Source organism: Amblyomma americanum, chromosome 6 (assembly GCF_052857255.1).
Source record: "Amblyomma americanum isolate KBUSLIRL-KWMA chromosome 6, ASM5285725v1, whole genome shotgun sequence".
Taxonomy (NCBI): Eukaryota; Metazoa; Arthropoda; class Arachnida; order Ixodida; family Ixodidae; genus Amblyomma; species Amblyomma americanum.
In genome coordinates this window covers 54,574,427-54,601,926 of record NC_135502.1, presented here as the reverse complement: position 1 = coordinate 54,601,926, position 27,500 = coordinate 54,574,427, and the positions used below count along the sequence as shown (strand labels likewise).

General features: G+C 43.5%; 2 protein-coding genes across 4 annotated transcripts in view; both read left to right on the top strand.

Annotated features, from left to right (window-relative positions):
• The first annotated feature begins 64 nt into the window (after nt 1-64).
• On the top strand, nt 65-17,436 carry Lasp (LIM and SH3 domain protein Lasp). Of its 3 annotated transcripts, none has more exons than XM_077626909.1 (9): nt 65-316; nt 955-1,049; nt 3,587-3,671; nt 5,614-5,812; nt 7,004-7,042; nt 7,643-7,792; nt 9,949-10,065; nt 13,913-13,968; nt 15,074-17,436. In XM_077626909.1, the coding sequence occupies exons 1-9, from the start codon at nt 245-247 to the stop codon at nt 15,248-15,250; spliced, it is 990 nt and encodes a 329-aa protein (XP_077483035.1). In that variant the 5' UTR covers nt 65-244; the 3' UTR covers nt 15,251-17,436. The 3 variants fall into 3 exon arrangements, with proteins under 3 accessions (XP_077483035.1, XP_077483034.1, XP_077483036.1); XM_077626908.1 differs by having other exon boundaries at nt 7,628-7,792; XM_077626910.1 differs by lacking the exon at nt 7,643-7,792.
• Nucleotides 17,437-19,938: 2,502 nt separating this feature from the next.
• The window catches only part of Invadolysin (leishmanolysin-like peptidase, invadolysin), a 29,182-nt gene continuing 21,620 nt past the window's right edge, over nt 19,939-27,500 (top strand). Inside the window, exons 1-8 of the mRNA XM_077626907.1 lie at nt 19,939-20,190; nt 20,473-20,573; nt 20,782-20,812; nt 20,930-21,012; nt 21,106-21,223; nt 21,445-21,620; nt 22,541-22,646; nt 22,730-22,824. Coding sequence (XP_077483033.1) covers nt 20,098-20,190; nt 20,473-20,573; nt 20,782-20,812; nt 20,930-21,012; nt 21,106-21,223; nt 21,445-21,620; nt 22,541-22,646; nt 22,730-22,824 — 803 coding nt within the window. The 5' untranslated portion in view covers nt 19,939-20,097. The remainder of the gene's footprint in view (nt 20,191-20,472; nt 20,574-20,781; nt 20,813-20,929; nt 21,013-21,105; nt 21,224-21,444; nt 21,621-22,540; nt 22,647-22,729; nt 22,825-27,500) is intronic.

Sequence of the window (27,500 nt, the reverse complement as noted above, 5' to 3'; positions counted from 1 at the left end):
TTTTTATATAATTTTTATGGTGCGTTAATAACATAACACCACTTCTTTTTCCGTTTCTTGTGTTGACATTTTTTGAAGACCTGCATGTTTTAGAAGACATTTTTTCAGTCACTTTTTTCGGTTGTGAGTGCTTGTGGTTCCTTGACTCTCTATAGTGCTCTGGACGTTTTTGGGCAAGTTCCACGAAAAAAAATCTGGATTACTTGGTTTTCCCGTGATTCAGTACGTGTCTCTGCGGCGGACGATGAGCTCCAAAAAGTGTGCGCGTTGTGAAAAGACGGTGTATCCGCTTGAAGAGTTGAAATGTTTGGACAAGGTAAGCCCCTTCTTTAGTGTTCTCGATATCATCTAGAAAACTGCTGATTTGGAACCGAGGCAAGGCTCTGCTTTTTTTTCTAATCCCCGCATTCCGGTTGACACCGTGGCTACGTAAGTTGCCGCGCCTGATATCCTGTTGAGCTAATCCGGATCTTGCGGTCTGGTCTGACACTGCTCCTCTTCCAAGACGGGCGAAGTTTTGTGCGAACGGCCCGTAACGTCTCTAATTGTTCTTATCATTGACACAAGGTTTATATGGTGATATATTGACGACAGTTTTTTCACTGCCCGTTTGAAACACGTTTCTTTAATCGCTGAATGGTTCCGCAAAGTTGTCACTTCTAAATTAGGGCATTATGACTGCTTGCGGTTCACGTTACTAAAGCAAGGTCGGCGGGGCCGTCTCTGACGCGTTCGTGCGCTCTTCCGAGGCGCCCCCAATCTTCTTGGGTGAAAGGAGCTCGCTTCTCGAGGCGAGATTCGGTCGCACGCCCTTCCTTAGCGGTGTGCGAGTTCACTGCGCCAGCTGTATTGCAGTCGCGCTTTCAAAATGCGGGTGTGGCCAGGCCGCGATGCGTGTGCAAAAGCAGCAGCATTTCTCAACATGCGAACGTGTGTTTTGATGCTTTCTGACAGATATGGCACAAAGGTTGCTTCAAGTGTCAAGAATGCGGCATGACGCTAAACATGAAAACGTACAAGGGATTCAACAAGCTTCCTTATTGCAGCGCGTAAGTATGCGGCTTCCTTTTGCACTCGCTTGCGGGGCCGGTGCTTTCTCGTGAGTGCGTTGTCTTGTAACGCACGTGTACAGTACTCACGGATTGAAATAGGACATTCGGAGCGCTAGCCTTGCAGTGCCACGCAGGCATGTGGTAAACCACAGGCCGGCTGATTGGCTACTGGAAGGAACAATTCTGCTTTGTAGATGTTCTCCCTCTCACGCCATACCACAATGCACCACCTTGGTTCCATGAGCGTCTACGGGCGGCGCTCCATGAAGCGACGGCCACGCGCTCCGAATGTCCTATTTCAATCCGTGAGTACTGTACCTACCTACCTACCTGGTGGGGTAAAAAAAAAAAAAACATCTGCACACTTCCGGAACGAAGTGCGTTCGTGACTGCTGATAACGAAGACTCACGTGTGGATCTGTCTTGTTCGCGACATCGATAAGCAGAAACTTTCAGCTCAAAGTAGACAGTGTCAGCTTGCGAAATTACATTTTTTGTATATGTTACGATCTTTGCAAACTAGCGCGAATGTTGCCGTTGTGTTTTCGTACACGACTTATGCAAGCTGAAGCTTGTTTTTAGAGCCGAAACTTCTCCCTGATTTGATTGAGCAGTCTATTTGTCAATAAACGGAATTTTCTGGTTTGTTATTTGTAACCTTTTTTTATCAGTTGTATTATGCTTATTGGAAGTTTTGTACGATTAATTAGTGGTGTGGTGTTGTCAGTCCAATATGGCTTGCTTCTAATGATTGCAGTTGCAATGAAATGAAAATATCTTTAAAAGTCGGCTGTAATGCCCATGCTTAATACATCTCATAAAACAGTGAGTCTTTATATAGGGCACTGGGAAGTGCTGAGGTGGATGATTGAAATTAGTGGTTTTAATATCACTACTATACACATTTAAATGGATGCAATGCTAAGTTTGCTGTTTTTCGGTGGACTTAATCCTTCTTACCTCATCATGCACGTTTCTCTGAAATGTTTCTTGATTTGTGAATTGAAAAATTGCATGTGAACATTATCTGGTTCACAGGTACCAACCAGGAATGCTAAGACAAGAACAGCTTCATTTAAGTGCCACTGGCCCCTGTCTGAATAAATTCTTTTCTTCATTTATTCTCTGGCAATGACGTCAGGACTTCTGAAAGGAGAACCTTCTTTAAGATGACCCTAATGTACAGTTCTGTTATAGCCAGCCATTATCATTTTGGTACCAGTATTTGGTGGCCGCTCAAAGTCTGGGTAGTGGTAGATTAAAATATTTGGGTTGACATAATAAGCAGAAATGGAACCGCTTCTGACTTTGATAGCCTGCGTTTTTGGGTTACAAGCCTGTCCTGCAGAGTCTCTTCACATTCAGTTGTTACAAATTGGTCGAGCGGAAAGCCATGTTCGTGGAGAGTTTGCACATGATATAGATAAGCTTGTCTTTTGGGGGGTTAAGATAACACTTGGTGATAGCTCTGTAGACCAACATCATGTGAGCTTTGAACTCAAGCAAATGGCAGACCAGTTCTGTTGCAACAGTGGTATTATAGCTGAAAACTAACCCACAGTTTATTGGATTGACGGTGAATAATTTGTTCCATGCACTTCTGTGGTGGATATAGCCAGCACAGTTTATCATTTGCTGTTGAAGTAACTGCTGCAGTTGCAGCATGTAGTCAGGTCTTGCATGGTAGCCTTGGTTAGCCCAATATTTGCTTTTCATGGCTAGCGCTGCACAGTAGTGTGAGTGGCATACAGTGCAGTGGCCCAGCGCATCATCCTTCCCTGCCCGCGCTGACACTTTGCCTCCTAGCCAGTTTTTAAGTCTATCATTTTCTGCATGATACAAGAGAGAATTGAGTTACATCGCTCAAACCGAAACTACTGAGTTAAAACATTTAAATATTTACCCTCACTAGAAGGTGGAGAAAAAAGATGCTTGATATTTCTAGGAACAAAAAAAAGGGGGGGAACGAGTGCTCTAATGGAGAATTTGGCAGAGAGAACATATTGTCATATGGATTAACGTCGGACTGACTCTGTAATAAGTAACAGGCATAATTAACAGGTTATAAATAACATTGAGTATAAAAACACTTGTATTAATATGCTTACCAGTATTCTTCCTAGGGAAAACGCGTTTTCGTCTCAACCTGCAACATTGCAAAATTTTAAACATGAAGGCTCGATTAACAAGTGCACCGTCCCGAACCACATTTCGCCCACTTACCATCTCACGAGCTGCACTCCCCCCACACCACCCACCCTTTAGTGACACCACTGGCACTTCACAATATTGCAAATGCATGACATTTGGAGCAGTTTACTAATGTTCTTGGCTTTACAATTCTACGTGGCAGCCAAATTGTGAAGTGGTAATGAGAGCTAGCCATGACATCGCAGCACCTGAGACACAGAGCTACATGGTACTGCATGGCAACTGATGCACTAGGTCCCATTACGTCTTCTGGTTTGTATTGGTTTGTTATGTCTCTGTTGAGCCCGCTAAGTTACCAGCTCTTGTCCATTTGCGTCTTGCAGTCACTGTCCACAAGCCAAACACACCACAGTGGCAGACACGCCAGAAGCCAAGCGCCTTGCAGAAAACACCCGCATCCAGAGCCAGGTGAGCCCTCGAAGCCTGCATGGGCGTATACTTAACACAGAATTGTTCTCTGTCGTCAGTTTTTAACTTATTGTTTATCTGTTGCTTAGCTGCTCCGTGGTTTCTGAGTAAGTATTGTACAGTGCATGCGGTTAGTGCCTAGAAAACAGGCACCCCATTTTTCACATCTTTTGAGTTATTCTTGTATGTGAAGAGGTTAAACACTGACTTGTCTTGCTCAGCTGTTTCATTTTATTTTTTTTCTTCCTGCCTTACTTTTGTATTGTGCTTGAGAGCATAGTGTGTTATTTTGTGACCTCACTGTAATGGTTAAAAAAAAATTGTTCACTAAACCTACAACAATTAAAATTGTCCGCCATGGCTCTTCATTTTAATAGATATTTTAGCTGAATCCAGAATAAAATCATTTGAAGAGTGCAAGTTTTGTGATAATTCTGGTGTTGCCTAAAAGGATTGTAACCTCAATCCATCAGTGTTTCATTATTTTAGTGCTGGTTAGTAGTGGGGCCCCTGCAATGTTTCTGTTTGTCCTGGCATGGAAAGCTGATTTTTAGCTAAGAGACTCGCATTTGAATGCACACAAACTCATTTCATAGCTGCTCAATTGAACTTGTTGAGTCGGGCATGACTTCATGAAACTGTGCTTCATTTTGTCGGCCAGTGTTGCATGGCAACATCTCTGTTGCCTTTCCTTTTGCCACGTTAGTGATTTTTATGCTTTGAGGTGTAGTGCTCATGCACCACTTTAGATTTAAAAAAAATAAAGCCAAGACGGGAAGTATCATGCACCAGAAGTTATTTTTCAAAAGCAGCTTCCGAGGCAAGGGCAGTGAACTTACTCGATTCAAAGTTTGCCTCACTACAAACAGTCGTAGTGTGAATTGCCGCGGACTGTTCACATTTGCACTGTTTTCTCTTTTAGAATGCTCTGTTTATACTGGCGATAACCAGTTGTATGTATTTCAGTTGCAGTGAAAAAGTTGGTTACTATCTAAAACTGAGTTGAGAAAAGAGAAATGTTAGAAAGCACACTAATTCTGTTATGCCTAGTGTTGTGAGAAAGAGATGATTATGATGATGTGAAGAGTAAAGGTTCGGTAATGGTTGTTGGAGGCCCTCTGCCTCTTCTCGCGTGGTAATGCTGAGCGTTGCGTGTAGAAGGTAGGATATAAGTCTACAAAATGTGCACATAGTGTTCTCATCCAGCATTGCAAATTGTGCTCTCGCTGTGTGTTGGGTTACAGAGTAAGCACACTTTCATAAGCATTATGTCAGAGCATACTAGTCTTGGCGTTGCTGGTACATTCATTTGCAAGGAACGCAAAGAATTTTCAGGTATTTGTTGAACTCTGCTTATTGGACACTTTTATCTGTGTAAATTCGTTTTATATGGGTTTTTGGGAACTCCTTTAAGAATGAACTGATAGGGCAGGTGTTTATTTATAATACTCCAGTTGGCAGGTTCTGCAACTGGCGTCATTGTCAGCAGCTTAAGCAACTTGAAAAAAGAAAGTTGTGAGCAGCCATCACAATGGCTGCCGTCATCACAATGACGGTTTAAGGGTTTAAGGGTCATCATAATGACCCTTAAACCTGCCGGGAGAGTTGATGCTAACATGACTTCGATATTCCGATAGCATGTCTGTTGCATGTCATGAGGAGGCTATACACTGAAATTCCATCCCTACCGATCTTCTGAACAGTGTCTCCCAGTATCATTTTATTCCTTCGCATGCAATGTGTTGGCATGATGCTTTTGTCTAGTGCAGCTGACCATCAGTGGAGAGTCCATAGATAAAAGCCATGCATGGTTTTTTTTTTCTTTGTTTTTTGCTGTTGTTTAATTTTGCTAGCGTGGGCATTTATTGTTATAAGCAGTAAAGGCCAGTGCCTTGGTGCGTTGTTGCAAAGCTGGCACATTTAATGGAATTGCGGTGCTCAGGTTAAGTACCATGAAGACTTCGAGAAGCTGAAGGGAAAGGTGACGCAAGTAGCGGACGACCCAGAGACTATGCGCATTCGTCAGACGTCCAAGATCATCAGCAATGTGGCCTATCATGGCGAGCTGGAGCGAAAGAACCTCATGGAGCAACGCCGGGGTCTGCTGCCACCTGACCGCAACGGCCACAGTGACTATCAGGGTGTGCTGCCTCTCTTTGTGCATCAATGTGCATCCACAGCTGGCATGTGCAGCGCGCATCTTCACTCTCTTGTGATTTGCTTAAACTCTAAAAAGGTCTCTTTGTGCAGCTGTGTGTTCTTAGAAGTTCATTAGAGGAGCAACAGAGTAAGGTGCCAGGACGAGTGGTTGAACTAATAAATTTCCTGTAAAGGCAATGAAGAAGCAAATGAAACAAGTCTTCTAACTAGTGAGACTGGAAAAGCAGATGTGTACATTACCAGGATCATACAAGTGGATGCTTACTCACACTGACAAAGCGATCGTGTAACCAAACAGCCTTGTGACCATTATATGCTCGCAAATAAAATATTGGGCTGGGGGCCCATATGGCTGCATAATTTTTCTTGGCTGTTGGTGCCTTCTGAGATTGTCAAATGATAATGTGTATTGAGGTCGTCTTGGTTCGGATTTGGTCAGCAGGAATGAATGCACTAGCAAGAAAATCGGGAACCTTAGCACAGAAGAGTAGAGAGAGACAGTGATTTATAAAACTGAGAAAAGCCATTAAAGTGGCAGTGTTTTGGCGTATCTGTCTGCTAGCATTATTTAAAGCTTACAGCCATGGCACACCAGAAAATTGTCACTTTTAACAAGTGATTTGTGAGAAACCCGTTGTGGCTCTTGCTTCATTGTGGTCTCAGCTTGAAGTGACTTTTTGCAAACTTACATCAGTGGGCCCAAACTCTCTTTTTTTGGGCTCACACTCTTTTTGCTGCAGTCAGTCTGCATGCATAGCCTTGTTATGTGATGCAAGTCAGAACTGTAGCATGTTTTAACACCTTTTGATGAAAGTATTGCAGTAGTTTGGGGATACATGCAACTTATTTGACAACTGAATCAACTGTTCGGGCATGAAATGTTCAGGGCCATGTTTAGCATTTTCAATAAGTGAAAATGTACCTGACCCTAAATTGCTTCAGAATTTAAATTTCTGTACTTACCCAAGGCTACCAAAGTAATCTTTTAAAACAGTTCTGAGCGGCAGCTGCAGTGGTGTTCCTCTGTACAGGAGCAGACTGTGCAAAACAGACCACGCTGAGCATTTATGCCTGTGCATGTTCACCATGACGAGATATCCTTTGATTCCATGTAGTGCTCGGTAACATGTTTTCTGTTCTGAGCATGTTATTTTCACTTTTTTTTTTTGCAGCTCCAGAACCAGAGGCTCCCTCTGACAGTGCTCTGTTTCGTGAGTATTGCTGTTTCTGAAGTTTTGTTGACTCTTTTGCATGGCATTTCATGTCTCATAGTTGTGTGGTAGGGCACTGTCCCCATTCTCTTAATCCCTATGGACTGCCATTGCACTTTTAGATTGACTCGGTGTGTATAAGGCAAGACCTTTCTGAGCCAACATGGCTCTTTTGAAAGCTTAGCTTTGTTGGCTGTACAACTGCTCTCCAAGTTATATGCGTGCATATGCAATGCTTAGGTTTGTCTGGTACATTTGCATGCTGCTGTTTCCAACTTGATGGCAACTTGCTAGGGGAATCGCAAGTGTAGGTGCTGTGTGCCGTCATCTTGAGTACGTCTTACTAACCCCTGGTGTCAGCTTTGATTTGCTTCCCTCCTTTTGTCATAGATAGCTGTGTGTGTGTGTGTGCGCGTGCGTGCACACATCCATGCTACATTGGGAGAATATCCTTTTACCTCTCTCTGTGTTGTCCTTTCCGTTAAGCACTGTGACGTCACTCACTGGGTCCTTCCCGGCAGTGTGTTTCCCCTAGGCCTCAATGTGCATGTGTGTGTGTGTGTGCACTCCTTCCCACCTTTCCAGCACTCTTCCTTCCAGTACGCCCTACTCCTCCCCCTAACGAGGAGCGGCCCAGCAGAACACACTCGAGTCGGGCGGCCGCAGAGCACGATATCCCCGCCAATAACAACTCCCCCTACAGCTCCAAGCTGCAGTCCACTGTTATCTACACATCTGAGGAAGGACCAGGTACCCCCATTCCTCTTCCTACTGTACTCCCACTGCCCACCCCATGCCAACTGTCGTCTTTTCCCTTTCTTGAGCTTGCTCTGTGATTATCCAGGAGGACAAGGCGTCCTTGCCAGTGTCAAGATATAGCTTAGTGCTGATTTTTATACTGCAGACAACACCACATAATTAAAGCTTAAGTCAGGGGTCTCAAACATGTAGGCTGCATGCTTCCCACAGAACCTTGCCATGTGGCCTACTGTTCCAAAAGAAAGCAATTTTTCTGGAAAGAATGTCATTCATTCCAGTCTTTTTTGTAGCGAGAGCTACACTGGGCTACCAGTCTAGCATTTCGCGGTGGCCGGGAGAGGCCAGTTGTGCGCATGCGGCGTTACCATGGTAACCGGAGAGGAGCAGCAGGTGCGGCGTGCAGTTCGCCGTCGCCGCGCCCGTGCACCCACTCCACCGTCGGAGTCACGCGTGACGGCACATGGAGGTGAAGAGAGCAGCGGAGACGCCCGAACAGAGAGAGGAATGGCTTGCCAAACGGAGATGCCAGACTGCCGAGAGTAATAGACAGTGCATAGCCGCCGAGATGGAGCCCAGTTTCTCTCATTGCGAAACATACAGTGACCACAACAAGCTCAAATTTAGTCTACGGGTTGCCTTCATTGTTGTAGCTTCTAACTTATTCACTTTGGTTTATTGCACTTCAGTTTACCATTGCAAATTTCTTTTCACTTTTACACTTGACCTTGGACCTCACCTTCTTTCATTAATCCCCATTTTGACGATTGGCTCGTGTTGTAAAGGGAAGATGTAGGCTAGTTTCTACACAGTGAAGTGCTTGCAGTATGTGGGAAGGAATGCATGCAAGCAGGCATTACTCAAAACTGGTGCTCTATTTATCTATTCTTCTTAAGAAATGCACAGATACAAAGGGTGGGCATCAGTGATAATAAAAATTGTCAACTTGGCATGTTTGCATACTGAAACACGAGACCATGCGGTCTGTTTTATGAAAAGGTGGTGTCACGTTCAGTGTTTTGAAAATAATTTTGTAAGTGATAGTCACAGCTTAGGCAATCAATCCTTGCCTTTTTTGGGAGGGGATGAAAAATTCTCCTATAATCATTCAGATTAGCCTGCTTGAATTCTTGACACAAAGTTACCTCAGTGTTTCTACTTGCTACTTTGCACTGAACCAGAGAAACTTCATATGCTTACGTGCTGTTAGTATGCTTGTGATTTTGTATCCAACTTATAGTGCAACTTATAGTGAACTCTGTGAACACTGGTGGCTTACAGAGCATGCACAACATTTTGCTTATTGTTAACCAATTTATTCCACCTTGTGGAGCTCTGCAAATACAACACATTCGTCTCAGTCACCCGGTTTCAACATTATGACAAATATATGTGCCACGCAAAGGATTTTCTCAAAATAAACGTGTATTGCGCATGTATGGGTACGATACTTGTACTACAGATGTAACTATTCTTCCAGTTTAAGTTTAAATAATGTTTTTTGATGTGGAGTATGAAAACTGCCACTTGCACTCATGCAAGACTCGTGGGAATGAAAATGCATGTGCATCCAGGTTTGTCAAATGGATAAAGAAAAAGTCTAAATAACTGTTACTTAACTGGCATGTATTTGATGTCACATCTAAAGCGAAACTGAGATTTCAAGCAAGTCTGCTTCCGCAAGTTATGGCAAGTTCCGCAAGCATAATCTTACCTCATATAGAAAGGCCACTGAATTGATTGTTACTGTTTCTTTGCGCAGCTGTCATCAGGCAGGAGTCGTGCTGGAATTGAATATGAAAACTCATAACTAAAAAACTGAATTGCTGTCGAACTGTGCACTTCAGATACAATAAGCAGGTTTTGAAATCTGCTTTGGTTTCCGCTTTGTTGCCAGAATTTGCAATTGCCTTCATTTACTCTTTTCTCATTATTTAATAAAAGTTCTTGCATAATTGCTTAATGAATTACGATTTTTTCTGTTAAGGTATACGATACATTTTGTAGGTTTCGAGCAGTCAAAAAGTATTGTTGTGTGGTTTTTTATGCTTGGCAACAAATACCCATAAATATGGGAAATGGAATCTGTGAGGTGCAGCAAGTGTGAAACAGTGTCAAGTTCACACGCACCTTTTTCCCTTTCATTTCAGTGCAAACTCAGCCAGTGCGAAAGGTAGGATCGATTGCAGATTACGATCCACTCAATGACAACTATGGATCTTCTGCCGTTGGCTATAACGCACCGCAGACTCAGCACTACTACAGAGGTGAGTGCAGCATTCACGGTAAAGCACCGCAATTAGTATGTTGTCAGACTAGTGTGGTGCGGCATCGGTGAACCGTTGATAGTTCATTGGTCTCACTTGTTCAGTCTCATTTTGACATTTGCCTGGGTTGGACATTGTGTGGGGTAACAGTGTATTAGCTCAATTATCTCATGCTGCTTGTTCATGGAGCACAGTGAATAAAACATACACTCGCCAAAAAAAAAATGGTTTTAAAATATGACGTTTCGGGACCCCTACGGGTCCCTTGTTCACAATGACGATGGACAGAATGGGCCGCTTCTTATATGTGCACTTGACAGCGCAGTGAATGGGCGTAGTTATCCGGGAGATTACTCTTCTGTCACATATATACGGTTTGACCCTCTGTGTATAAGGTTTTACATGTTCCTTCTGTGCACATTTCCATGTGCCTCCATTTGTCACTGTGTAAAGTGCCTTCGGTGACTTCGGCAACGTCTAACTTGTCTACCACATGGACATAAGTGTTGTGTGCACCAACGGCAGTTTTTTCTATGTGAAAAAAAGGCCAATTGTTGATTTCACGCGTTTGCCATTGCATAACCTGTCCAAGTATCTGCATCAAGTCCTTGGTCCCCTCGTTGGACGAACACCGACATACGTGAAAGATTTGGCTGATTTCGTTACTAAGCTGAAGGATGTGGCTGTTGACGACGATGACATCGTGGTCTCTTTCGATGTAAAATCCATTTTCACATGCGTTCCTGTTGAATTCGCTCTTGAATGCTGCGAGAGGGTACTGGAAGACTCGTCACTGCCATCCCGAACGCCTTTTGAAACAGCTGACCTGTGCCTCCTCCTGAAGTTCTGTCTGCAGAACACACATTTAATTTTCAACAGCGAATACTACAGGCAAGTCTTTGGCACAGCCATGTGTGCGTCAGTACCCGTAACCTGCGCCAACCTCGCGCTCGAATCTATTGAAAGTTCGGCCCTCCAATCGTTCCATACTCGTCCGAAGCTCTTCTTGCAATATGTGGACGATTGTTTCTGTGTAATTCATCGCAAGGACGCCAAACCGTTTCTGGACTATCTAAATTCTTTTCAACCTACAGTTCAATTCACAATGGAAGAAGTCTCCAAAAGGATTGCTTTCCTTGACGTCCTTGTTCTCCGCTCTCCCTATGGTCTTCCCACTACCGTTTTCCGGAAATGCACACACACTGGGAAGTACTTGGATTTTCAATCTGCCCACACCATTTGCCACAAACGTTCCGTCACGTCCGCTCTATATAACCGTGGAGCTCATCTTTGCTCCAGTCCCGGTCCGCACTGTTCGGAGCAGAAAAGAGTTTGCGTCGACCTCGGGAAGAATGGTTACCTCTGACAACTGCTGTAAAATAAACAACGCCGTTCACTGCAACCTGCCGAGCCCCGACTCACCGGACAACAGAAGCGCGCGAGCGTTCCTTACGCCCAGGGGACAAGTGAGGCTCTGGCACGAATATTTGCAAAATACGACATGTGCATTGCGCACGTGCCGTCCAGCAAGCTGAAACAACAGCTCTGTCATGTTAAAGATCGTCTGGAGCGCCCACGTTACCCCGGAGTTGTGTACAAAATCCCCTGCAAAAACTGCGATGCATCATACATTGGCAAGTCAGGTGATTTTAAGAGAAGATTAAGAGAACACAAGAACGACATCAGCAAATGTCGCACGTCATCGAACCCATTGGCAGAGCATGTTCAAGAAATGAAGCACACCGTTGACTGGGAAAACGCCACAATCTTAGATACAATGAAACCTTTACCGTCACACTGCTTTTAGAATCTGTTTATATACAGACTACGGATAACATTAACAGGACGAAGGGCAATCTCCCGGATAACTATGCCCATTCACTGCGCTGTCAAGCGCGCATATAAGAAGTGGCTCATTCCGTACATCGCCATTGTGAACAAGGGACCCGTAGGAGTCCCGAAACGTCATGTTTTAAAATTTTTTTTTTTTGGCGAGTGTATGTTTTATTCACTATGCTCCCCCTTTGCCAGACAGGATTCTATCAAACCCTTGACTACTTCTTGGGAGCTAATTGGTGCACTAGAGCAGGATTTATTCTACGGGGATTAGGACGAAGTTCAGCGTATTAAAAAATTCATTATGCAGATATATACTTGAGATATTTTCTGGAGATTGCATCTAAAGTAGCTTTCCAAAAAGCATACCCAAAGTACCGGCATTCAAAAGTTTTCCAAGAGAACCGACATTACATGATGGCAAATAGCTGGAGTGGTCTGGCGTTAAGTTGTAAGTGCTTATCGTCCTGTTTATAGTGTATGTCATCATTCCACCGTTGCATTCGCCTTAACTTCTGCAGTTATGAGATGAGAAGAGAGTGCGTGTCACTTATGTGACTACTGTCATGTTGTGCCAAAGCTGCAAAGGAAACGTTGCAGTCGTGTTTAGATCTGCATGAGTGGCAGCCTTGGTACAGAAATGGTGAAGCTCTTGACGAGGCAGACGTACTTCATCACAGTGTACAAAAGAAAAATCAAGCATGCTGAGATGTTTTCAGTCAGCACTGCTTGCGCATGCTTAGGCAGGTGATAGCATGACTGACTCTGTGATGACCAAGCTAGTTGCATGGGCGCTGTGTGAGAAACAGGTGGAGAAACAAAGCTGGCTGTGTGGGTTTACATTTGCAAACCCCAACTAATTAAGAGTATTTGTGCTAGTAGTACTTATAAAGGGTGTTTGGTTGGTTGGAGTTATTTGCAAAAAGCTTCTTAACATGACAGCGTTAAGACTCCTTTCCTGCTGAAAACCTGGCAGCGTTATGAGCGAAAAATTGGCTGGGGTAGAATGGTTTATGTGGGCACCCTACCCCTAGGTGGAAGGAGGACCACCTAGGTCACATCACCTTGTGACATCATCACAACCTGCCCACCAGATTGTAAGCAGGCTGCCCATCGTGCCAGGTGGCAGTTCATTTAATGATTGGTCACGAGAGGTTGCTCAGGAAGAGTAACCTTGGTCGCATGAGCACCACTGGTGGCAGCACCTGCTATCCTGGGGCAGTGGTGCATCGCTTAACTGCTGCACCACTGCGCCGGGGGTGGTATATGAATGTAAAGTAAAGAATGACCAATTCCGCATACATGGACATTAACCCATTAACGCTATTGCATCGTGCCGTTAAGGCTGAGCTTAAGTGTCCCCTCCGGTTCTTACTTCTTTTTGTCATCATTTCCTCAGGCACATCATTAAAGAAAAAATTTGAGAAGAGTGATATTCAATGTTCTTGTTAGCACTTTTAGAGATGGTGTTCTCTTGCACATTCTATTCTTGTTGTAGATGAGGATGAAATTGGGATATATTTAAAATATCTGCAGAGTTTAGTGGTACAATCCCTGCGGAAGATTTAATTGGTCTTAGTAAAACTCTGTAAACAGTCAGGTCATTATGGGGCGGAAGGCCTCTCAAAGGGCATATCGCTAGTTACAGGCTCGTTTTGTTCAGGGAAACTCTCAGTTACAGGGACTGAATAAACCTATTGTGTCATAAAGGAGGGTTTCAACATTAATGCACAATGCCTGTGTATTTTTGTAGATTTTCAAGGTGAGGTTTTTATTGTTTCGTAAAGGAGGCTTGTTGCATTTTTTGTTTTCTATTGATTGATTTTAGAAATGGACTTGAAATACATTGATGGAGTTGTGCAGAAGGTTTGTACGATAAGTGAGGGCTGCACTTTGAATGGGTGGTGAAATCGAGAAAAAATAGAATTTACTGACTTGATATGGGATGTGGTGGAGGACTGTTTGTGGTGCTCAGCTCTGCTCGGTTTATGCAAGGTTTCTTTAATTCCAGAACCTGCCCATGCCACGCAGCGTGTGATGCCCCCTCAGACTCAAGTGCCGAGTGGGGTAAGTTGAGCACGATTAAAAGCCAGCATGCAGCGCTGCATGTAGCTGATATCATGAAACTTGCACGCTACACAACTACACTAGCTCCATCATGAGATTTTTGTGTACCTTCTTTTTGTGCACAGCTGTTGGCTTGCTGATTAATGTCGTGAACTTAGTTGAGGTCTTTGTTTCCTGATTTTCCACCGGCTTCAGGGCCTCCAGTGTTGCCCCACTGAGAAGCCCAGCCCAGTAGAGGCTCTGAGATCACACGATTGTCATCAGTTTTTTTTTTCCTCTCAGCTTCTCCTGCAGCTTGGCTTTTGTCAGCAAAACGTGTGCACCATGCATGAACACCTTTTCTTCTGCCACAGGCAATATGCTGGTGGTGCTTACGCCCGACCGTGTCAGAAACCTAGTATGCTGCGTTACTAGCATCAGGCGGGCATGAAGGTGCATAGTGCACCTTCATGCCCGCCTGATGCCAGTAACATGCTAGTAGGTGCGCTATGCATGAAGGTGCATAGTGCTCCTTCATGCCTGCATGTCTTGCAGATTTGGACACTTGTGTTGAGACAGTTTTGGTATTTTCCTCTAGTGCACAGATGTCTAAGATGGCAGTAGACACAGGCACCATTACTGTTTGGTGCCATAGAAGTGAGCACAAGTACGTTTTTTCAAGTCGGTGGGGGGAACTAGCGGAAAGAATAAAGAAACTTAAAATCAGAACTGCAGAGCAATGATACCATAACAGCACATTCGCTTGCCTTTTTGTTTTGTTTAATATATTCTGCTCTTGAAAGAAAGAATGGATAGGAAGAATGGTCTGTCTTCCATATAGACCTTTTCATATCTGTGCATAAGTCAACAGTAGTAAAAATAAATATTCAGGCTTGCGTGCGTGCATGCGTGCATCCGTTTGAGTGAGAGGACAAAAAAGCTGCGTTTTATTATGGTTTTATTTGTTCACCTGTCTTGACAGTGAAGACTTGCCCAGACTTTGGGCCCTGTTTCAGTGACATTGGCAGACCCTTTTTTCCCCCCCTCATCATTATTAGTTTTAATTGGTGTAACTTTGTTATTCTCCTTTATATATATATATATATATATATTTATTTTTTTGCAGCGAACCTTTCGAGCAATGTACGACTATGTGGCCCAGGATGTGGATGAAGTGAGCTTTCTAGATGGTGATATGATTGTGAGCTGTGTGCCCATCGACGAAGGCTGGATGACTGGCACAGTACAGCGCACAGGGCTTACAGGGATGCTGCCTGCAAACTATGTTGAACCTGCCAACTGAGCCGACTGCCTCTCATGCTTTTCCTTTACGTTGTAAGCTTTGCAGGCTTTCTTGTGCTGTCCTAGATTCTATGCATTTTCTTCCATTTCTTGCCCTTCGAAGCAATGGAGTAGAGAGATGGCTTGTGTATGGACCTCCAGGAGCAATGTTAAAGCAGTCATGCTCTCACATTTTCTACCTTTCAGCTGTGCAGGTACATCTTAGCGCAGACAGTTTCTTTTGCCTGCATCGATGGGTGTAACATTTCATTCTAATTTGTTGTCAGCCTGCAAAATATTTATGACCTAATGTTTGCTACACCTGATGTGCCCATTCACACGGTTGGTCTTTGTTGAAGCGGTTGACGGATGCAGTTAGCAGCAACTTCTATCTTCTGGTACTACTCTAGCCCTTGCTTTCCTGATATTTTATTTGTCTACAGTGCCCAATAACTTTTTACATGTTATACATATCGAGGAGAGCAACACATGTTTGATACCATCTGAAAGGCTCAAAATGTACAGGCCATCAGTGGCACTTGTTTAAGGGCTTCTTTTTCTTCACTGATCCGTACGCTTCTTTTCTTGTGGACACTGTTGTGAAAGGTGTGGCACATTTCATGAGCCACGGATATGCATTTAGCATGTGAACCTGCAAAGAAGTTTTAAATTCCAATGTATTCATCTGTCTACATTGGGTCTACATTTCATACTTGTGGTCACTGTTGAGGTGTGTTTTCCTTATGTATGTAAAATTAGCTTGTCACCTCTGAATTACTCAACAATTGGTGACGGCATAGTTCTCAATGAGCCTTAAAATTCTCACTTTATTTCCCCTTGCCTTTTTTTTTTTCCTGGGCCTGGGTTTTAGCATGGTCATCTGTCACCATGACTTGCATAACTTGTGAAATAGCAACAGTGCCGAACTCTGTGCTTTTGGTCCAAATTGTTTTCACATGTGAACATTCTACTGGCCTGGTGTTTTATTTGTCATGCTGAAATTTGTTCTATCGCACATTCTTTGTTTTCGTTAGTGACAGTATAAGCACCAGTCCTGTTTATGGCTCTGTATTGTGTGTTGTCCAAAATGTGCAATGTATTTGTGAGAAATGTATTCTTAGCTCACTCAAAGTATTAGCTTCGAAACGCATCATGGCTGAAAAAAGGCTGTGAAAGTTGCTTTACATTGTTACTGGAGCTAGTGCTAGTAGATACTCTGGCATTGAGCTACATTTGCACAGCTAACCTCTGCAGCTGTGTTTAGGCATCCTAATACTGTGCATTTGGGCTGCATGTTGGCTGTTCTGCAGGGTTTATTTGAACACAACATAGAGTACTAAGAAAAGGGATCGGTACAGTGTAATATAAGTGCATACAGCAAATTGTGTGCTTTATATTTGAGTGTGACGGCATTGAAGCATATTTGTTGCTCAGGGTTGTTTAGAAGCTGTGTGCCTTCCATGCTTTTGTTGTGTTGTTAGGTGTTAGTGCCTTCTTCAGGCTCAGTTCTTGTGCGACACATGTGTCTGCCTCGATGGCAGTGTTAACTTGTGTGCCTAAAAAATGTTCAGGCTAAGGTTCGTAAGTGCGTGAGAGTTCGCTCTAGATTCCGCCATCTATAAACACGCAGAGTTATGAACTAGGGTTCACACTAACACCTTTTCAGGCATATACTCGTAAGGGAGATTGCCGTGGCTTCCCCTGATGGCTATTTATTGCCCTATGCTGTTGCGGTTTCGTGTTTTACTAGCCTGGCTTACTTGCTCTAGACCTTGCGTGCATTTTACAGCACATAGTGCTCAAAGCTTTGCTTTGTGCTGTTTGTAATGTACCTTTTGCGAAGCACAAATTATTTTATGTTCTGTCCTACTGGAGTGTGCTGTCCACTAAATTTTAGAACAAAAGCTTTGAGCTTGTGGTTTCTTTTTCTGGTGTTGCCCATTATATTTACCTCCCATGCCTAGAGATTGAGGTATATGACTGTGTGTACAAAGAATGATTCATATGCTATTAACAAATGCAACACTCAGCATTACGTGCCTTCCTGTGGTCTGACAGTGCCAGATGGGTATTCATGCTTAGGTATATCCAGTTTTACATGCACTCTTTGTCTTCTCACTAGAGCGTTTTGTACGTTGTGTTTCTTTGGCTGGTGTAGAGCATAGCTTTTTTTTTTTTCTTGAAAATAAAGCTTTTTAATACAGATTACATTGTGTATCTTTGACTTTGCAAAATTCAAAATTTTTTTTATTCTTTTGCCTGTAACTTTTTATTATTTTTTTTCAGGTCTTGCACTGAAACTACGTTGTTTTCCTTTGCAACTTTTGGCAGCATTACTCAGTTAGTCTGCCTGGAAATTTAAATAGTATACAGGTGCCCACAAAAGTTTTGGGAACACGGAAATCACAAAGTATAGCTTAAACTTGGCAGTCAAAAGGTATGCTGTGCACACCCCCATGCATAGTGTGCCCGTTGATGTTGAGTCATGCCTCCAAGCAGTGAGAAAATTCAAGCTTTACTGTATGTTGCAAGTTTTGAAAACACCTGTTAGCGCTTTGTCTTGTGGACAACTGCAGTGGGTGACCGTTGGTGTAGTTGGATACAACTCAAGAACGGAATGGCAGATGCCCCTCACAGGAGGCCCTCTTGCCAATGGCGTCGACCGCTTTTTTCACGACATCGTGGTTATTCCGATGAAGCTGCGGTTATTCCCCATTCATCTGCCACCTTGTGATTTCATGCTAGCAGGTCCAAGGGGGAAAATCGGTTTGACACAATTGGCTGGAGGAGCTCCTTTGAGGAGAATTTTCCGCTTTGGTCTTGAGTTGTATCTGATTATAGTGGTGGTGGCTGAGTATGCACTGGCACCTAATGAGTCTGGTTAAGGCATGCCTCCTGTCCAGTGCAAGAATGGGACAAATCAGGACAGAGGCACTTCTGTTCGAATTGTATGCTTCTCACTTAATGCCTCAAGATGTATGTACCAGCTTGGGATGGATGGAATTGTGAGGTAAGCCGAGAATAGTAATTGTGACCACAAGCTTCCGAAGATTGGAAGGCTTATTGTCATTTATTTCACGACATCGGAGTGTTTATTGAACATTACGGTATTCCCAAGACTGGACCTGACTGGTTTAATCTTTAGCTCGAAAGTCATTTCTAGAAAAAGTACGAAATTTCCTAAATTTTGTTTGCTCAAAATTTTTCTCGTTCAGATTCTGAAAATGTATTAAACAGTTAAAAGGACATTCCATCGTCAATTTTTTGGAGGCATAAAAGCATGTTTTCTTAGTTACTTTGAACAATTAATACAAGAGTTTATGCAGCTCGGTGAAATTGTACAGGCGACGAAATATGCGTGATCTGCAAATGTGCCAAATTTACTTGTGTTTTGTCGATGAGACTAGTACAAGGTATAAGGCCTCTAATATGTGTCTTTTTTGCCCCCCCCCCCCCCCCCCTTTTTTTTTTTCAATGGAGCCGGTTCTAAACTGGCCACTGGAGCCAAAAACAGCTCCTGAGATCACAAAATTAACACTCTTCTCTTCGGTGCAGCCTTTTTCAATAAACTTTGCAAAGGCAGGCAAGTCAAATTCAAACATTTTATGCACTACATATTTAGCTTTACATATACCGCAATTAATTGGTATTAACAAAGTATGCCATTAATTAAAAAGCGAATACATTGCATGAGTAATAGTGAAAATAGCGAGTCAGTGTACATATATAATTTAGCTCGGTGTGTGTTGCTAGCAGATGTGTAGGTTGGCTGCAGTGTCCGCAGTTTGATGGCAGTGAAATCCAGAAATGAAAATGGGCTGATTCTTCTATGTGCATTGTGAGGAAAAGGAATAAAGGAAGAAAAACTTTTGAGACCAATATGCATGAGTGTTGAAGGTCTGGGCATTTGGATTTAATCCAGCGATCTGGCACACCTTTTCTCATATAATTTGGTGTTAACGTATGGCAGTAAGCACATTTTATTAATGTGCTTCATATGTACACACAATACTTGTCACGCTTCAAGGGGCCATGTGAGCGCATATATTGCTCCGTGTCGTGTATGCAAGCCATGTGGCTCCGTGTTCCCTCCAAAGCCTGTCACGCTCTGTACTTTCAGACATTTGATGATTTTTTGTGAAGGGAGGACTTGTGTGAAGGGAAGGCTGCCGTCCAGTTGGTTGCGCCATGCATATTTCATGCTTCCATTCAGGAGTCGTAGGCAGGAAGCGGCTTACATTCGTGATTGCCGTTTTATTTTCCCGCCGGTTGTATGTCCCCGGCCGCTGTGCCTTAGTACTCCGTTATGAGGCCAGTAAGGCAGCCTTGGGACGTATTCTTAAAGTCTCATGCCTTTGAGAGTGTGCACGCGCCCTTGACTGCTGCCGGCAGCAGACCGCGAAGGCGCGGCGGAGTTAACACATTACGTGCACGCGGAAATACGTGCGAGACGCGCGTCGAGATGAATGAGACCGCATCGAAATCTTGAAACAAGTATAAGTTACAAGCAAAGAGAGCACGGGGGCAATGTTTTGGCATTTCTTTATGCTGTGCCGACAGCATCCGCACTGATTGCAGCGTTACGCTAGGCTGCTTGCAAACCAACGGCGGATCGCGCGGGCAGCTCCCTGGACGGCTTGCTTACAGTACAGCGGTGGCGCGGACAACCAACCTGCGTCTGGCTGCGTCGGTGGCGGCAGCACTGTCGTCGTACTACAAGACGTGCCTTGCAACTGGAAGGCGTCTGTTAGCCCGTCAGCCAGTCGAGCGGTTGATGGTGCGATCTGGTTGGGGTACCGTAGCTTAATTCGGGGGGGACGGTCGGAACGCAGTGTATTCAATGGGGTAACGTCGAAATAGTCGAGCTCGATGAAGTTCGTCGCGTACTGGGTACTCGTCACGTCGTACTTCACGTGCGTCCGGTGCTTCCGCTGCAGCTACGTCCCGCCAAAGATCGAAGACGTAAGTTGCCTTGTTGCTCACTTTATGCGATCACACCCCTTCCATATTTTTCCTCCCCGTTTTAACGTGTTAATGCTCTCTCGCAGGAGGCTTGATTGGTTGAGTTCTGCTTTCTGATGAAACAACAACCGTTTGTGTCCCTGATCGCTACTTTTGAAAGCGCAGCACGTAGACTCCGTAGCGTCCCGTTAGATTCAGATTGCTGTGCTTGTCCCGTTACCGTGTTGATGTTTACTGTTAGTTGGTCATAGCTCTCGGCTGCTAACGTGGTCCTGTTTGCAGGTACTTAACCCGGTGCATTTAGAGCCCTCATCGCACGTAAGAAAGCGAAGCATTAGCCAGCCTCTAAGAATCAAGGTGTTCTACGATAAGAGCATTTCCAGGTGAGCGTGGTTTTTTTGGTTTTTTGGCCGCGGCTTGCGTCATCGGTTTTAATTTTTTCCGTCGGACGTACGACTCTTTCTTTTCTTTCTCTTTGCGTGCAAATAAACTTTCGCGCCTACCTCGGGCAAACTCTGTCACTGAGCTGCATTGCAGTCTCCGCGCGTCTTTGCGATCTTGATCACAGTGTTCCGTCGACTTGATTTTCAGGTTGCCACCGGAGAAATTTGAGATAATAAATGTGAGTTCGTTCGCTCCCTTATCTCCCCTTGTACTTGCCTGGATCTCCATTGCTGCAACAGTTCGGATCCTTCGTGATCAAAATGCATAATATTCTCCGGCGGCTTCTCTTTTGTAGGACACAATATTACCGGAGGCGCTCGACTACTGGCAGAAGACCCTTATGGTTAGGCCAACTCTGGTGCCTATTAGGTTGAACAGGTAACGTGCTAAAAACATGTATGGACGTAGTACTTCGTACACGCTGTTGCATGACAGTCACGTTAATGCGTACGCAATCGTGGCTACGAACAGGAAATGTCCAAACAACCAAGCCTTCTCTCCTGATCAAGACCCGTACCTGTACTGCAATGAATATTGCGAGAGTGAGACGACCTGCGGTGAAGTCATTGTTCCCAAAGAGCATTTGGAGGTTTGTGCATAATGTTTTCATGGTGTTTGTTTTTCCTGTTTAGTTTTGATCGTAGCAATTGGACAATCATTTTGCCTGCCACGCAACATATACTGTATGGAGAGCTCATTACAAGTCGCGTCATTGCCAGTGGCTGGCTACTTGGAAGCCTCTTCCATAAAATATTTAGAGATTTGCCAACTGATCATGGCTGTTTTGCCTCCCTTTTTTCAAACCACCAGCCTTGCAGAGTTTGTGATAGCACAGGCCGCTACTGCCAAACCAAAGGGAGCGCTGGGCGTGGAATACCCGATGCCGACTTTGTGTTTTATGTGTCAGCCATGCAGACAGACCGCTGCTTTATAGGGCAGACAGTGGCTTACGCCGCCCATTGTCAACAGGAAGCATCAACAGATAGGTACGCACTTCTCTCATTACTAATGTTGTCAGGTGTCCACTTCCTCAAGTGCCTTTGTCTTGTGAAATGAATACAGCTGGGCAGGGTTGTCTTTTGTTTTCCCGTGGCCTTGGCAGCAGTGCTAATTTGGCATCTACGTCTTGCTTCAATATAATGGTGTGGTGCTTACAACTATGCCCAGCAAGTTGTACTGCAGCAGTGCTAATTTGGCATCTACATCGTGCTTCAATATACTGGTGCGGTCCTTACAACTATGCCCAACAAGTTGTATTGCTAAATGTGTGCGTCGCTTGGCAAGCTACTCCTATGTTTTCTGACATGAATGTGGTGGAGGTGCTGTTATGATTCCTCAGGTTAACTGTTATGTGATGTTGCCTTTTATGCATCGCTGTATGATGTCTTTTGGGTGTGTGTGTTTATTAATGCTTTCTTTTTCGCTCTCTTCTTTTTCTTCTGTCTCTGCTCTACCCACCTCCATGTGTTGTACGTGTATCAAACTGGATATTGCTTTGTGTGTTATGTCACTGCCTTTTGCCTTTTCTTTACCTACTCTTTAAAAGAAAGCATGCCACATTTTGTAACACTGCTGCAAAACAACTAGGTGTTAAATTTTGATTACTTTTGTTTCAAAACTGAATTCTTACTTTCGTGCTCAGTTCAATTTCTTGTGTCTTAAAGATTTTCATTTGTGTGTGTCTCACGTTTTTGATTATTTGCACTGAAGGGAATCTAGCAGTGTCCTAATCAAACAGCAGCATTTCATCCACATGCTCTGCTTTTATTATCTGGGAAGCATGGTGTGTCATTTACGTCTTGTCTTCTTTCTCCTCTTTGAAGGATTTCTAGTGTTCAGTATTGTTTAGGGCAATGGTTTCTGGGCTTTCTCTCCCTTTCATCTGCGTCTTGCACTTCTTTGCCAGACCTATTGCTGGCCATGCCAACCTCTGCCCTGACTCCATTTCGACAAAGCCGCAGGACATGGACACATTGCTGTCAACCGTCAAACATGAAATTCTTCATGCCTTGGTAAGGCTTTGTTTTACGTGTGCATTATGTATATGATTCCTTAGCGCATACATAGCTTGAATGTCGCCTGCCTCATTTTGCAGGGCTTTTCAGTGAGCTTATATGCCTACTTTCGTGACAAAAACGGATACCCGTTGACTCCTCGAGAAAGAAATGGAAAGCCAGCAGTGAACAAAGAGTGAGTTCAAAACCGGCAGAGAACTAGCTACGTTCTTCCTGCGACGCATCTATGCCCTTTATCTTTCTGTCCTGAGTTATAGTAGCCCCAGCGCTTTTGGCAATATCAGAGCCCTTCAATCTGGCAATACTTTCACTTTCCCGGGATTTGTCATCTGGTGCAGAGCTTTGCTGCAGTGTACGTCAGCTTGTTCCTACCAGCGCACTTGGCCAAAAAAGAGACAAGAACAACTCTAGTGCCCGCCATTGCTCTCACTAAGCCTACATTTTGCCTCTGAAAAGAACTTGACACTTTTTCGGGGTACATTTGCAGTGTGTGAAAGGCTGCGGTGACCGTGAGCATGTTGTTCTCACAAATGGGTTCAGCAGCTTTATGGTTTTAAGCTGTTGTAACCATGAGTGTATTGTTCTTCCAGTGGGTCCTGCTTAAAAAGGTGAGCTTTCAAAAACTTGTGGCTGCTGGCTTGTCTTCTGTCTGTGTATGTAGATTTGATGACGATGGGACCGTTACGATGTTGGTGGCAAGTATGCCTGCCCGTGAGTTACTCAGTAAATTTAGTTTAGCTGCTCCAGCCATTAGGTGCAGGACAGATGAAAGGGATGTACCCAAAAACGATTATGCACAGCACCGACTCAGTTTTGCTGAGCCTGATGTGCCTGACATGTAAGATCCTAAGTGAGCGTATATGAAGCTAATTGTCAGTTGCTTACAGTTTTTGTCTGTAGAACATGCTTTTACGTCTTTTGGACATTATTTTGTATATGTTTTCAGCACAAGCTTGTGAAAGAGAATTCAATTATTCGAGAACATTTCTTTTTGTCATATTATACTAGTGCGACAGATGTATTAGTGTTGTACTTTGTGAAATGTCATGTAATGTTTGTCCACTGAATAATCCGATCCCCAGCGTTCACTTGTTATACAACTGAACACTGCTGAGTTCCAGATACCACCAGGCTGCCCTGCATCAGCTTTCCATGTTCAGTGCACTACCCTGCTCAGATGGGAAAATGAAAGGTCATGCTAGTGTCAGTGGTAACTTTTGGATTGTAAGGATTGCAGTTACTGATTTGTTTTTGCAAATGAAATAGAGATTTCAGTTCTATCCAAAACGTAAGCACGTGCAGGAAAGATTTGATGACAGAGTTAGTGCAAGCTTGGCAGTCATGTCATCGTAGCAAACAAAATTTATGCTGGAATTTTTTAGATAGTGCAACTGTGTGAAAAAAACTATGTAAATTTTCTCTCAGCCTGGCTGCAGTTTTTGGCTATCGTCTGTTTTTGTTGCCATGCTATTGTCTGCCTTCCTTGGCTTGGGTCTTCTGGCTTACAAGTATGCTTTTTGCTTATGTCCTATTTCTTTTTGTTTCAGACCTAGCTGTGAGGCTTTTTCTGTTGCTTTAGGTAATGCACCTTATTTTGAATTTCTTTCTCTTGTAGCCTGCTAGCAGTGCAGAAGATAGAATTTATTTCAGCATGCTTGCTTTGGGGCATTTTTTAAATTCTTTCTCTTATTTTTGGTGCCTTTCGGCCTTCTTACATTTGCTACCCTTCGATTCTTGCCTTTTGCATTTGCTGCTGTTTGACTCCTGTCTACTGCACTCCTATGTTTGAGCGGGTTTGACTCCTGTCTACTGCACTCCTATGTTTGAGCGGAAGAAACTGTTGCTTGTTGAGGTCGGTGGTGCATGATCTTCCAGACTGCATGTACTGGCTGTGGCCCTCTTAAAGAAAGGTAGCCTGCCTTCTGCTCTTAAGACGAGTTTGGCACACATAAAAGACAGACACAGGAAGAACACAACAAGACGGAAAGAGCGCAAACTGTAATTGATAGTGTCTGTCCTGTGTCTGTCTTTTATGTGTGCGCAATTTGTCTTAAGAACAACCATGCACCAACTAGCCCAACAAGAAGTTCTTAGAAACAACATGCCACCTGCATAGGGGAAATATTAGTTCTGTGCATAAGTATGGTTTGGCAGGTGTTACAAGCTTGCATCTCCAGCGAAGACATGTCCCCTGCACACACATACATTTGCTTGCACATTTTACATTGAGGCAGCATTGGTAGTGGGCTTTGTGTAACATTGCATTCTAGGTGGTGACATTCTTTGTCCAAAATAAAAAATTATTCAAGTGTGCTTGCATCATAGGTCAGAGATTTGGAGTTTCGCATGGACGGTTGTGCAGGCGCTTCTAGCTTTTAATAGGCTAGTGGCAATTGCTGCCTTGCCATTAAGAATAAATACTAACACTGTCCCTTTCTAACTTTCCTCCTTGATTGGCCTGCTTCTCTTATTCTTGTGTAGAAAGTTAAAACTCCAATTTACTGATTTCTTTCATTCTGGTTATTAATTGTGCAATAATTGCTTTAAAATTGTGAAAGCCTGCCTAAATCTTAATTTTTTTATCTATATGGGGTTGGTAGGCTCTATGCTATACTAAAATATATGCCATTGTTTCCCTAACTTGTTTGACTTAGTGGCAGGTATTGTCTACATCTTCCAACCTGCATCTTAAGACAGTTCAGAGGGGAAGGCACCTTCTGTAGCTCTGAAGGCTACTTACTTGCCTCTTTCTTCTGTTTTGCTTGGCTTTTTCCTTGCTTGCTTGCTCACTTGCTCACCTGCATGTGTTGGCAGGTGTTTCGCCCTCCCTGAGAAAAACCGTGCGAATATTTTTCACCGTAGGAGATTGCACTAAACTGGTTGAACAAACCCTTTTTGGCCTGTTTTGAATAAACCAGGAAGTTTTTGCTGTAATTGGCATTATTCAATACCCACTTCTAAGCGTTGCTTCTGTATAATGCAAGATATTGCAAACTACTATTTATAACTGGCAGCTTTTGTACCTTATTTCATTAGTGATGCAGTATTTTCAGTACCTGGCTTGGAAGCTGCATTTTTGCGGTGCCCAAGTGTAAAGTGCTAAGGGCTTGTGCTAGTGTTCGGCTGGAGTTAACATGGAGTGCCCTCAGATTGTGGGTCAGGTAACAGAGGGCAGCCTCAGAAAGGAAATGGAATCTTCAAGCATACCTTTTCCCCCTCACTGTGCTCACCTGAACTAACTGCTCTTAGCTGCAGGTTTCAAGCATTTTACTCGCAACAGATATCTTATGCACGCACATTCATTTTTAAGCCGAATATCTCTTGCAGTTCAATTCTGTGCACGGCAGTTCTGAGGCACAATTTGGGCCCTTTGGCTTTCTGCTTTATCCTGATAAAGGATGTGGTTTAATGCCTTCTTACATGCCAGGCCCAAAATGTGGTGCATTTTCTTTCCAGGGTATTTTTTGGACATCTGTGCACATTTTTTGGGGTAGAAGTGATGTATTTGCATGAGACTAGCTCTATCACAATTGTAATGTGATGGTTGCGTTTGCGAGCAGGGGGACAGGAAAAAAACGATTCAGTTATTCACTAACATTGATCCAGTTGTAAAGCGAGGGGTGAATTTCCGCTTTGGATATCAGTAACAAAACTTGTGTTGCATTTAAAATACAACATATGAAACTCACATGCAGGTTAATAGTTATCATAGACTTCTGGTCTTCTTACTAGGTTTAGTCAGAAAAAAGAAGGCTTGAAAAACACATTTGACACTGATTATTTCCAGATATGTTTTTAATTGTTTTAGTTGATTTCTTTTTAATTGGGAAAGCTGGCAATTTACCTGAGTCCTAGTTTACTATCTCTCAGATGGTAGTGTAGGCTTCTCTTCATTCTTATATTTCAATAGAGGTTTTAATAGAGACAGTGAAACCTTCATATCATACCGTAAGCATAAGCATTAGCTGTGTTCTTGCGGAATCACCTTTATAAGTTAGGTATAGTTGAACTTCCTTAAAATTGCTAATAAAATGAGACCTGCCATTATAGTTATGATTTCAGGTCATTCTGATTTGAAATATGCCCTAGTACAGCAAATTGTTTTTTTTTTCTTTCTTCTCTGTTTTTCTTTTCGTAGGGCTGTGCTCGAGTGGATGTCAAGGAGTAATTACTCCCTTATTACAAATCTGTTTGCTAGAAAAAATGTGAAGACCAATGATAGTATGCAACAGCTTGTGCTATAAGCTAAGCAAAAAACTTCATTTTTCATGGCGCATTGCAAAAGGGAACACTGATAAGAAAATTACTCCCGTATGTACTGAAAAAATGGTCAGGTTGTTAGTAGGAACATTACCCATGATAACTACACACGTGTTGCACCCTCACAGTAGTCATAGCTTGAGTAGTGGTGAAAGGAAATGGAGGTGTTGAAACACCTCAGTCAGGCTTGTCTGCTCTGTGACTTTAAGTTGTGCTTGTGAGCAGCTGATTCAAGCCGTGGAGTACGTCAAGCCTTTAGGAATAATGCCATGATTGAATGCACTGCTACGCTTTGGTTCCAAAAGTTCACGGCTTCGGAGACCTGCCTCTTTGTAATGCACCCAGAAGTCGCCAGACACATGCTGGTGATGAGGGCCTGAAGGTGGCTATAGACGAGGACAACAGTCCGACATGGGGTGAACTTGCTTCCAAATTTCCGCTGAAACCATTAGACTTTTATAGATCAAACGTCTGAAACCATCAGACATCTGAAACCATCAGACATCAGCCTGCACTGCATTGGCAAGGCATTTGAGTTAAGCAAATGGGTGCCCCACACTATGTTGAATGCCAACAAGGTGCGACTAGTGG